We start from the raw sequence: 12,345 nt of genomic DNA, 5'->3' as shown, positions 1-12,345 counted from the left end.
TAACTTTCACTGATGCCTTAGAATCTTAAAATAGATAATAATTCATCAAATTATTGTAGAGATAAAAACACCAGGGCCCAGAAAAGTTGAGTGACCAACACAAGATTACATAGCTAGTTAGGGCGAAGACCCAGGAAACCTACTACCATAAGATGCTGAACTCACAGAAAGAGAGGCTGATCTTTTTGACAGGCATTCAGTAAAGAAGATTCAAGGAAGCCATGTAAACTGTAGAAGAAAATTGTTTCTTGGGGCACTTTCAGAGACAATGATACATTTGTGTCCCACAACATTTCAAACAATTTTTCTGTGGCGCAGTATTATTTAACACATTTATAGCATAGTACTTTATGTAATTCATAACTTTCTAAACTATCTCGTTTTGAAAAGTTAACATAATGCCCATGGAGACCTGTTAACTCATTAAAAGGGAGCCAAAATGCTGATTTATGGCTAAATACTCAAAGCAGCTAAAGAATGTCTAGATATACCCAAGTATGACATTAGAGCAAACAAGTGCTCCAACAAAGTGTTGGTCTGAGGCAAAGATTAATTCTACATGTTGCCATAATGCCTTGCTAAATGAATTTTCCCCACAAATCCAACAAATAGTTTCCACATATATTTGCTTTTCTGCCCACTTTGAATTACGAGAACTATTGGAATTGATGAGAAAATGTTTAGTTTTTCCAAAACATAATGAACAAAGAATATAGTAAGACTTTACAATATTTTGAAAGGCAAAAATAAGACACATAAGATTTTTGCAAGAAAGCTTGATAAGTCGTGGCCACTAACCAGAGCCAAGTCAGCCCTGAAGAGGGCTTTGTCAAACAGCCCTTCCTCCTCGCAGGACTGTGGGGAGTAGAGAAAGGAATCCTCCTTAGCAGAAACATAACCTTCTTCTGGTGAAAGCTGCAGGGAGAATGAAGCTCAGTGTTGAGGAAGAGATCATGAAAAGAGAAAGAAAATAGAAAAGAGGGACAAAAAGGGGAGAGGGGACAAAAAAAGGAGGCGAGGACAAAATAGGAAAGTTTTCAAATGATACCATATGATTTTAATATAGAATGATGAGCATAAAATATAATAAATGTTCATATTTAACATTTTTATATGCTAAGATACAATGAGGATATTTATTTCAATACCAACATCATCTGTTAGATGAGAATAAAAGATTAGCAAAATCAATTTTTTTATATGATAGTAATCTCGTAACTTTTAATCTGCCAAATATTCTGGCTAAACAATGAGTTCTTAGTATAGAAATAAGGCAATTTTTGGGCGTTATGACAGAAGTTGCAGAAAAACACAACATTAAAAAGAAGGATCAACGTCTCTGACATCCATTACTAGATTATTACTTTAAAGAATGTAATTTACTTGACAAGGAATATTAGTAAACCCTACAATGAAGTCTCAATTTAGCATAACTTTTAAAATAAAGTCTACATGTATGCAATCTACTTAAATTGCAGTCCTGAGCTATTATACTGCAACCTTGATCACACTGACAGAAAACCTAACATTTTTATTCTATAATGTTAGTTAGCCTCAGACAAAATAGGCTAAAATACCATGTTTCTCTGAAAATAAGACCTAGCTGGACAATCAGCTCTAATGCGTCTTTTGGGGCAAAAATTAACATAAGAGCCGGTATTATATTATATTAATTATATTATATAAGACTAAGTCTTATATTATATTACATAATATATTAATATCTTATATTAACTTTTGCTCCAAAAGACGCATTACAGCTGATGGTCCGGCTAGGTCTTATTTTCGGGAAAACACGGTATTTAGATAAATGTCTTGCCTACATCACCCTGTATCATCAATACATGCAGAAGTATTTTAGGGAATAACTGTTTCTCTTCTTTTTCCACACATATGTATTTATTAGTTAGTAAACCTCACTTTATATAAAAGACAGTTATCATAGTATTGCAATGCATATTGAATTTGAAATAGCAAATATTCTCATGAAAGAAAAGTATTTTGGAAATAGAAGAAAAAAATGTCTGTTTCTGAACAACTGGTAGTTTCTCTTCAAGGGCACTAAAAAAACGTGTATTGAGTCATGTTTGCCATTTTTCTTTGTCTAACAGAAAGACCAGAACCAACTGTATGGTGAATCTTAATATATATGTAGAGTTCCATAACGGCCCATCTTCATTCTAACGTTTCCCCTTTGTATTGATCTTTTGTTCTGATTCCTACAATCCTGATTTGATTTAAGGTTGGATTAACATATTCTTTCTTCTTTCCTCCCTCTCTCCCTTTTTTTCTATTTTCAAAAATATATTTTTCTAGGTCATCAATTCTCTGTGAAGTAAAATGTGGAGCATGAAAAATTTAATTAACATTTTAAATACATTAACAAATCTTACGATTTGAACAAATTCACAAAATCCACAAATTTGTATTTGATGTTTATGCAAATATATCTGCTGGTATTTTCTTAAGAGAAGGTATATATTTGCCCTTTCATGTAAAAATATATTTATACACTGAAAAAAACTCACAAATAGTGAGAATTTCTGAAATATTCCACTGTAATTCAGTGATACGTGCTATGCTGCAATCACTATACCTACTAAACATATTAACATTATAAAGCAGGTCATGAGTTATTTTTAATATTGCAGTAATTAATGACATGAGGGCTATTCCTTCCCAGGAGGAGAGCCACAAGCTGATGAACCCACTTTGGAAAGTTCAATGTCTTGCTTTGCAGTAATTAGACAAATGTGTTGAAATCAGCAGAATGCAGGACCTTAGCCACTGTGACAGAGATTCTACTTTACTTCCCCCTAATTAAAGATTCCACTGTTAGATGTTAATGCTATTAATTTCTCTAATACTCCACTGTATTAGTCTAGATATGTTAAGGTATATTTCTTTGAAAATATTTGATTCTGTACCACCATAACCCTACTACTGAATAAAAAAGGTCAATATTGAACCACAAAAAAATAAGATATAAATTTATTTCTGAACTTACAGATGCCAGGCATCGTGCTTCTTTCATTTACGCTTTTAGAAATATTACTCAAAATTAGATCTTCACTCTCAGGGAGCCAATAACCGTGCTGATGAAAAGTACCAACAGCCATGATTCAATCATAAAAACACATGATGCTGAAAGGAAACCTACACAAGCCATTTTGTTTGCAAATATAAAAAAAGATCCATGAAATTAAAATTCTTACAGGTAAAGGCTTGGCAACTCCTATTTTCACAGTTCCTGATGGTGCACCCTTCAGTGCCTGTACAGCTTCTTCAAGACTGCTGTTTTCCAAGTTAACATCATTGACAAACATGAGTCGGTCTCCAGGAAGAAGTCGCCCATCCTTTTCAGCAACACCGCCAGGCACCAAAGAACGAATTATGATCACCGTGCTTGCTGGATCAATTGGGTCCTGACAGAACAGAACAGGAAAGAGAAGTCAGCTCCTTCTTATACAGAAAAATGTTTTCACAATTTGTCCACCTGAATTGTAATGGATAATTGTTTCAAGTGTCTTTAAAAATTTCTCATAAATGCTTCTAATGAATTATCAGCATTTTAGAGGAGTTTTAGAAAGAGTTCACCCTAAACAAGGCACCCTCACTTGTCATCATTCTTGAGTGAAACTTTCAAACTGTACAGGTGACTTTTAAATCATAATTTTGATTTTTTTATGAATTGTCAAATTTTATAACTATCATCTGAGGCTAGATGTCAAATGTATGAATTATTTTTTTAGTCATATGAATTAACATCAGCCAATTGTTGAGCTGTATGTAACATCAGTAGATGTGAGTATACTGAAGGCAGGGCCTGTCTTTTGAAATATGGAAATATAAAAGAGGCCAGATAGTATTTGGTGATGCAGTGTAGAATACACAGAAACCTTGATGTTAGCAGAAGGCTCCAGAATCAGGCTCTGTGAAGAACACAAGCCAGGGAGTCACCGGAGATGGGGTTCTGATTCAGTATTAATTAATGAGGAGCAACAACTGTGCTCTATCAGACAGAATGCGGCATTTCCTCAGCGACTCACAGCACAGAACGCAACGCAAGGTAAGGACGCAGGTCACATTTGACCAATTTAAGCTGATTCGTAAATTTAGTCAAATGATAGGAATACCAGAATTTATAATACATCCAGTTATAAATCTATCATTCACTTCAGACAAAAGAAATACATTCTGTCTTATTATACCATTAAAATATGAACTCTCAGTTAAGTGCATGGAAATAAAAATAATTTAGGCAAACTCCTTAAATGTCCAAAAAAAATTATATTTCTATTAAAATCCTAAAAGATATTCTGCAAATCCCAAGAAGTGACATATAAAAGAGCTCAATTAATTCAATATTAAATATTGTATAATAATCATGAGTTATATAAATTACTATTTTGAAAGATTTTAAAAACGAGAAAAGGTCTTTAATGACTCTAAAATAATTGATTTTTATCCGCTATCAACAATATACCTTTATATTGTCTTTTTAAAAAAAAACTATTCAAAGGAGGCTATATTTACCTGATAATCTAAAATGCTAAAACCAAGTCCTTTGCTCCCTTTCTCCAGCTCGATGTGCTGAATGTCAGCTTCCCACATAGCCAAAGGCCCCTGAACCTTCTTTGAATTCTGACCCCCATCAGTCATCTCCAGCACAGGCTCCTCCGTCTCTGAGGACCCGATGAACTCGCCCAGATCTACATGAGGCTGCATAACAAACCGGAGAGCTCTTATTTCAGAGGCCCTAGATTAGCAGTTACATACACCAACACTATAAAGAAAAGGGAGATTCCAGCATCTGTCCAGAACAAAATACCCTCCAACGAGAGTAGTAGTAGCTTATCAGGAAACCATTAGGAAATAAGGTTATAATCACGGAAAGTTATTAAAGAAATACCCAACTTGTAACAGGTATTAAAAATATATGGTTCAAAGACCTCCTATAAAAATATACAACAGTTACATCTCAGCAGTACAATTGATTATGGGTGATTTTCACTTTTATCATCAGTGTCTGAATCACCTCTGTAGTCAGAAAAAAAAAAGTAAAGCTATTTTGATATTTAAAGAAAATAATAGTCCTATGATAAATAAGAACAATTCAAGAAGAAATGGCTTATATGTAAAAGTTCTGTATTCTATGCAAACAAGGGATCTAAATTGCTGTGACTTATGCACAAGATTTTTTCATTAATAAATTAATGAGCACAGTAGCAGGATAAGATTTGAAGTCAGATTGGCCTGGGCTTGAAACCTGCCTCTAGGATTTCTCATCTGTGTTACTTGGAGCAATATCCTTAACCTGGGTTTCATAGTTACCCATCTCCTGGACTTCTTAGGATTAAATGAGATAACATTTATAAAGCATCTGGCACCGAAATAGAGGTTCAAAACGTTAGTTTCCATAGTAAAAATAAAGTGAATCTAAATTAATTCAGCTTTGTCAATCTGTATGAACACATAAAATTTAGGAAAGATGTATTTTTGATGATGAAATTCTAGTTTGTATACTATGTTTGCTTTTAATCAATAATTGTACAACCCAGGACTGTGGATGCAAATCTGTTCACCTGCTTTATCGTAATAACCCCATTTACATCACATAAAGACATGTATGGTACTACACAATTTGGAATTATATTTCTTATTCTACCTTATTCTAATCACCCATATGAATATTAAACAATACACTTTATTGTTCAAAATTTTCAGAATGATTCCATTTTAATGATTCAGTATAATGTAAATCAAATCCTAGTATCATTTCTCTCATTATCTCTTAAATGAGATTTGACTATATTGTAAATTATGCACAGCCCAAATCTTAACTTCAGATACCTATTCTGAGTCCTCAAAAAAGCCAATTAATGCCATTTCTTGACATTTTGAACTGAATGGAAAGGAATAAGCAAACAGGAAAATGGGAGTTTCTGAACATCACAGAGTATGATCTGACATGTAGCATGAGCTCAAATTTCTCATATTTTAAAAATATAAACAGTGTGCAAATAAGACCTATATACACAGAAATGATGCATCCATACTTTTTTTTAGTCATTCACTGTGTGCCAGGGGTTATATAAAAGTATCCTTCACCACATGTGTACCATAAACTACTTACATACTTCAATTTTCTGTAAATTGGACAACAGGAATGTTGACTTCATGGAAATATTATGAATAAATCATATAAGCACATAGTGTGCAATAATATCTAATATTGTTAGATTACCTTACTCAACCCACAGAGCAATTCTCTAAAATAAACAACATAACTTACATTATACAGAGGAGAAAACTGAGATTCAGAAAGATGAAGTCGCAGAGCTGGTAAGTGCCAAGCCTGATTCAAACTCAGGCCTGTCTGATTCCAGGGTCTATCCTATAAGCTATGGGCTATGTGAGGAAATCAAACACCAAATAAGGAAAAAGGCTTAAAAAATTGAGACGCCATTTAGCCTTTCTATTATATATTCAGATTAGTCTGAATATATTAGTATTATTATACTTAGCCTAAAGATTACAATATTATTCCGAATATATCCACATATGCGATACCTTTTCTGTCAGTTCAGTATCACATAAGTCTAGACTATCCAATTCTGACTGGGTGGTGGGTGGCACAGTCCGACGACAGCACACCATGGTCACTTCTATAGGCAGTTCTTTTAAAATATTCACCACATCTTGGTGATTTTCCCCAAGCAAAGTGATGCCATTCACCTGTGGAAAAAAGATAAATTGTCCAGGAAAGAACATTTCATAACATAAATATTCTTTTGAAAACAATTTGTCATTAAATAAATATAAATATTATAATCATAGTTCTGCTGTGCTCAGAACTATAGTTGGACTTGTAGCGGTACTATGTAAAACAATTTACAAGCAAGTTTGGAGTCTTGTTAGAGACTTTTGGACCTTCTGAAGCACTTACAGGAAAATCATTAGCGCTCATCCATGTTTGATCTGCCAGTGTAGTAGTTTAGAAAAGGAGACTTAATAAAAACATTCCCCAAGGATGAAAAAAAAGATTATTTAAAAAACTGACATATCATTAAGTGAAAACACTCAACATGGAAACTGCACATATTATATGCTATCATGTTTCTAAAAGTGGGGAAAAATAATATATTCAATTTCTTACTTATGCATTAAAAATATCCAGAAGACTGCACAGAAACAAATGTAATAGTAGTTATCTAATGAAGGGTGATTGCAAACTGGGTGGATTGGAACAGGAAAAAGGCTTTTTTACTATAGAGCTTTGTATTCACATTGTGATTTTGAAACATGTACACGTATTACCTATTGTAAACTTTGAATACATCTTTAAAAGGTCAATAAAAGGATGGAACTAGGTCTGAAAATCAATGTACAATGTATATACGGAATCAAAATTTCTGCTTTGGGTAGATTTTTATTTGTAGATTTCTCTCTTTGCAGTATGCTTTAGAGGAGAAATTTAAAATAAGAACTTACTTATGCACCATATTAAGCCTCCTGCAGCCTTTTAAGTATTTTATTTAAGGTAAGGTAGAATAGCATAGTTCCTTACTTCCAATAGCTCATCTCCACTGAAAAGCTTCCCACTGTGTCCTACAGGACCTTCAGGCAGAACAGATCGGATAAAATGATGTCCCACTGTTGCTTCCAGACTTATCCCCAGCCCACTGTTCTCACTGAACTTGCTCACGTGCGCCACCTGAAAGGAGAAAAACCATTGCAATTCTAATATTCTTTCATTTGCTTTTTTCATCTCATCTATATATTTTGTGTTCGTTCAGAAAGATCAACTTTCTCCAAAAAGCTTCACAAACCTAAAAGAGTACTGATATCGATTGGTTTCATGAAGCAACACAAACCAAAAGGAAGCCGCCAATTGAAAGCACGCAAGATACTTTACCATGCCTACAGATGTTAGTAACAGATGGAAAGCAGTCAAACTACCACTGATAAAATCAAACACCTGAGCTCCAACAACAGTACAGAAAAGATGAACACTTGGCACTTACTCTGTGCCAGGGACTATGCTAACCCCTTTATGCCAATGATCTCATTTGCTTCTCGTAAGTAGGCATCATTTCTATCCTTTTTGCCCAAGTTAGGAAACTGAGGTTCAGAGAGGTGACCTTAACCAAAGTTACACAGCTAGAAGAGAGCTTGGAACCTAAGCAGTCTGAACCTAGAGCCCACACTCCTGACCTTATGCAGGACTAAGGGACAACACTGTCTTTAAAAGTGAATTAAAAAAAAAAAAAGTGAATCAAAGCTTAACCAGGAGAATGAACTTCCTACTTCCTACTGTTACACTAAACAATGAAGCATGTTAGGAAATCACCCATTTTTACCAAGAATCCAATCACTGTAATATTAAAATCAGAAGGTATATGAAAGCTGATCTAACTCAGGGGTGTCCAAACTTTTTTCAACGTTTTTTACCAAGGGCCATATGCGGTAAAACACACAAACAGCCGGGCCACTCACTCGAGGTGAAGTACGTATTGCCTCACCTGGTTTATTTAACTAAATATATTTTTGGAATTTGCTGCAGGCCAATTAACAATGGATTGCGGGCCGCAGTTGGCCAGTGGGCCGCTGTTTGGACACTCCTGATCTAACTCATCCTCTTATTTTACAGTTAAGGAGACTGGTATAGAGAGACTGTGAAAAACACTGTTTAATTTAAAAAGTTCTCTTTCAAATCTTAATGATAATATGTACAGGGTTATTACTAGACGCTACATCATCTATCTAACTTTGTAATCTCATGCTGGATGAAATCCTTTACACTCCTTAAAACCCATTTTAGATATCACTTTCTCTGAATAGTCCTCCAGGTCTCCACTGATAGTGTCCCTCAATCCCCTTCTTTACTTCACCATTCCTCCTATGATTACATTTATTCTGTATTAATAACATAAACAATTTAAAGTCAGTCTTATTTACTTTGGTTTGATGAGGGTCAATAAACACTTAGTTCTTATGTACAGCACACTTCTGCCCATGACAGATTACTGGGAGTGCCCCCAAGAGACAATGTGGACAAAGGACAGTTAAAAGTTCCCAGTCTCAGGTCTGACCTCTGCAACAAAGCGGCTAGTCAGTCTCCCTTCACTAATCAATTGCTACCTGAGGAAGCACCTCTTTAGGAATGCATGCCAGCCTACCCCAGAGAAGGAATACCTCAAGTTTCTTTTTATGTTAAACTAACCACAGTTATACTGGACCTTACTGTATTTTTCCTTGACTCGATTTAAAATGGTAATAACAGTTGTACTTACTTTTTTAACTGTTAACCATCATGAGTGTTTTTTTTTTAAAAAAGATCATTGCCATGAGGATTGAAGAAACACTAAGAATATTGCTTGGCACAAAGTTATTATATGACATCTGTTGTCTTTTATCTCTTCTAATCTAGAGTTACTTCAATATTATATGACAAAGTCTACCTAACCTAGTATTACATTTTTCCTTTTCAAATCCCTGAAATTTGATGGTGTACATCTAAAGATTGATAATGTATGTCACCTATGTTAAATCTCTTTTTAGGATAGCAGATCGGAATTGCTATACCAGGTATGCAAACTGTTAATAGCATAAAACATTCACTATGGCATAAGTGACATGAAAAAAGTGTGTAGAATTAAACTCCTTAAAAAAAAATAAATACACGAGAATGATAAAGAGACAGTAGGAAAGTCTTTTTACAATTCTGTATAAAGGTAATAATGTTTTTTATTTTATCTTAAATAAACCCTGTCCTTCTTTTCTGATTCTTTCTATAAATCCCATGTTTAAGAATCAGGCAAAAAACTGTCCTTGCATCTATATAATATCTACATACTACTGCAAGAAATATTAAAACATTAATGAATTATGAATTCTAAAACTTCCATCCCATTTATTTATGGTTACTATCCAACTTAATACAACTTAAACTTTTTTAATACCTGAATCAGCACATTTTGGTCTCTGAAAAAAGTCCTGGGCATCTGCTACTTCCCCAAGACTCTTTATGATTATCACCTTTATTACAGTCATGAACTTCTTGCTCAAATACAGTTACAAGTTAAGAAGTTGGAAGAGGAAGCTAACCTACCACTATTTCATAGTTAATTCCCATAATCTTCCGCCACTTTGTCTGCAAGGCAGCTTCCTGTTGTTGTGTATCTTCTATTTCTTCTATCTCAGCTGACAGTAACGGATACCCTGAAATAGTCAACACAATTAAGTTAGTGACAAACTACAAAAACTATCTGCATCTCAACATGCTGTACCAGGTGCACTGCGACCAGAAACTGTCTGTCATACCAAATCTGACTCTTTTCCCAATATAAGAGTTACTCTTATTTCTCCACATATTTTAATAACTTAATTTAGAACCCTGTCATCTACATGTTCCAACACTATTCTCTTTCAAGAGATCTCCTTTAAGTCTTAACGATAGTCCCATTAAAGTATCCATATATTATCTAACTTTTATTTGAAAGAATGAGGACTCCAAATCGCTCCAGGTTTCTCTTGGTGGTCCTCTGGTGACTCTATACTAAAAAGCCATGCTGCCTTCTATGTCAATTTTTTTCTTTCATTTTCAATTGGTTCTACAGAGTAAAGAAGGACCAGCTACACCTTAGCAAAAACAAACAAGCAAACAAAAGAAATTAATAGATACTATATGCAATTCCATGCACAAGAAGAAAATATAAATAAAAATAAGAAACAATGAAAAACTGAGACTATACTTTAAAATAAAACCCCATAATTGGAATTGGACTAATTGGCAAAGGAAAATTAAAAAAAACACACCAAAAAACAGAAAAGTCACTAAATAAATTATGTAAACAATATTGAATTAAAATACTTAGCTAAAGTAAGAAACTGGTTGAAAAGGATTTTTAAGTCATATTCAAAGATGTCCATATTTCATCATAGTTCTTACTCATGAAGTTTCTCTTTCAAAATATCTCTACGAGTCATTACTCTAAATCAACTTTTGAATATCCCTTTTAGCATTCGAATTTTAAATTTTAAAGAATGTTCCAAAATTCAGGTTTCGTATTAGCTGCCTCCTTATTAATGGAATGAATGAGATTTTACTCCAGACCTATTTTGCAGATTTGTTATGCAATGTGTCTTTCACCGTAATTTTTTAATTTAAACATTCACTGTATTGTTTGATCACACCTCATAGGCTGGCCATACAGAAATAAGGGGATTGAATTTACATAACTGATTGATTCTGAAAGGGTTCTGGTTAAAAACATGTAGAAGAAAGAAAAGACTGATTCAGAAAGAAAATATGCCTGCTCTAAATGAACTATGTTAATCTACTAGTGCAATTAATCATATATACAAATAAGGATTTACCAATATCTCTTTTTTAATTTTTTTTTTGTAATTTATAATATGTCCATAGAGGCGTAATCACATTCATAAAAATCATTTCTCTAAAACAGTTTATAAAGAACAAAATAATCTGGCTCCAGGTCTTTACCTTCTTCTTCAATTGGTAATATGCTGGTGTTTCTCCTCAAAGAAAAAGAATCTTCATCTTTGTCATAATTTTCTTAAAGAAAAATATATTTCAATAGTTATATCTAATATAATCAAGCATGTAAATTTTTCAAACCCTTATTTATTATTTATTTTATTATTATTTATCTGGACCCCTAAATGAGAGCTTGTTTATTTAGGTAAACTCTTCAATAAGCGTATGTTCTTAAAGAAAAGTTCTGCTGTTCATGGGATAAAGAAGTAATACATTTCTTCTTTGATTTGCCTACCTATCTCCTGGTACTGTAATAAGTAGTTTATGGCATAAACACCAGAATTGGAGAAATGAAACAGCCTGACTTCTACCAATAAACCCTTACACCGGTGAGCTACATGGGGATTTCAGTAATTTTCAGAGGTACTCATGTACAAGCAGGTTATGAATGACATTTCTAAATGTGGGATTAAAGTTGATTCCTTCAAGGAAAGGCTGGGGAGTCAGAAACATAATGGGGCTCATATACATAATCTGGGCAGGACAGACTTCCCCCAAAGAGAAAACATAATGACATTCAAAAGTAAGGCAAGGACAGAAAGGTAAATGACTGCACGTTTCCAGCTCAGAAATGGTGACTGAATAAATAGAATAGGAAGAAATCTGCTTTATTCAGCAGCCCATTCTATAGTTAAGGGACACACTGCTTGTTCCAGTTAATCCCAACTTCATTAAATTTCTTTTTTACTTGGTTCATAGTAAGTAGTGAAGACTAAAAACAATTATTTCACTGACTTCAGAATTAGAAAAATACTGAAATGATGTACAGGTATAACTGAAAA

General features: G+C 33.8%; 1 protein-coding gene across 16 annotated transcripts in view; it reads right to left on the bottom strand.

Moving 5' to 3' along the window:
• Positions 1-12,345, bottom strand: part of MPDZ (multiple PDZ domain crumbs cell polarity complex component) — a 156,655-nt gene that overhangs the window by 78,122 nt on the left and 66,188 nt on the right. For 13 of the 16 annotated variants that reach the window (XM_074330388.1, XM_074330390.1, XM_074330396.1 and 10 more), the window contains 7 exons: positions 11,510-11,581; positions 10,115-10,224; positions 7,571-7,717; positions 6,574-6,738; positions 4,537-4,722; positions 3,216-3,425; positions 799-915 (listed from right to left, as the gene is read on the bottom strand). In XM_074330388.1, the coding sequence (XP_074186489.1) occupies positions 799-915; positions 3,216-3,425; positions 4,537-4,722; positions 6,574-6,738; positions 7,571-7,717; positions 10,115-10,224; positions 11,510-11,581 (1,007 nt within the window). The remainder of the gene's footprint in view (positions 1-798; positions 916-3,215; positions 3,426-4,536; positions 4,723-6,573; positions 6,739-7,570; positions 7,718-10,114; positions 10,225-11,509; positions 11,582-12,345) is intronic. The other 3 variants (XM_074330403.1, XM_074330394.1, XM_074330401.1) reach the window with 1 other exon arrangement.

Source organism: Rhinolophus sinicus, linkage group LG04 (genome assembly GCF_036562045.2).
Source record: "Rhinolophus sinicus isolate RSC01 linkage group LG04, ASM3656204v1, whole genome shotgun sequence".
Taxonomy (NCBI): domain Eukaryota; kingdom Metazoa; phylum Chordata; class Mammalia; order Chiroptera; family Rhinolophidae; genus Rhinolophus; species Rhinolophus sinicus.
This window is presented reverse-complemented; position numbering and strand designations above follow the sequence as displayed.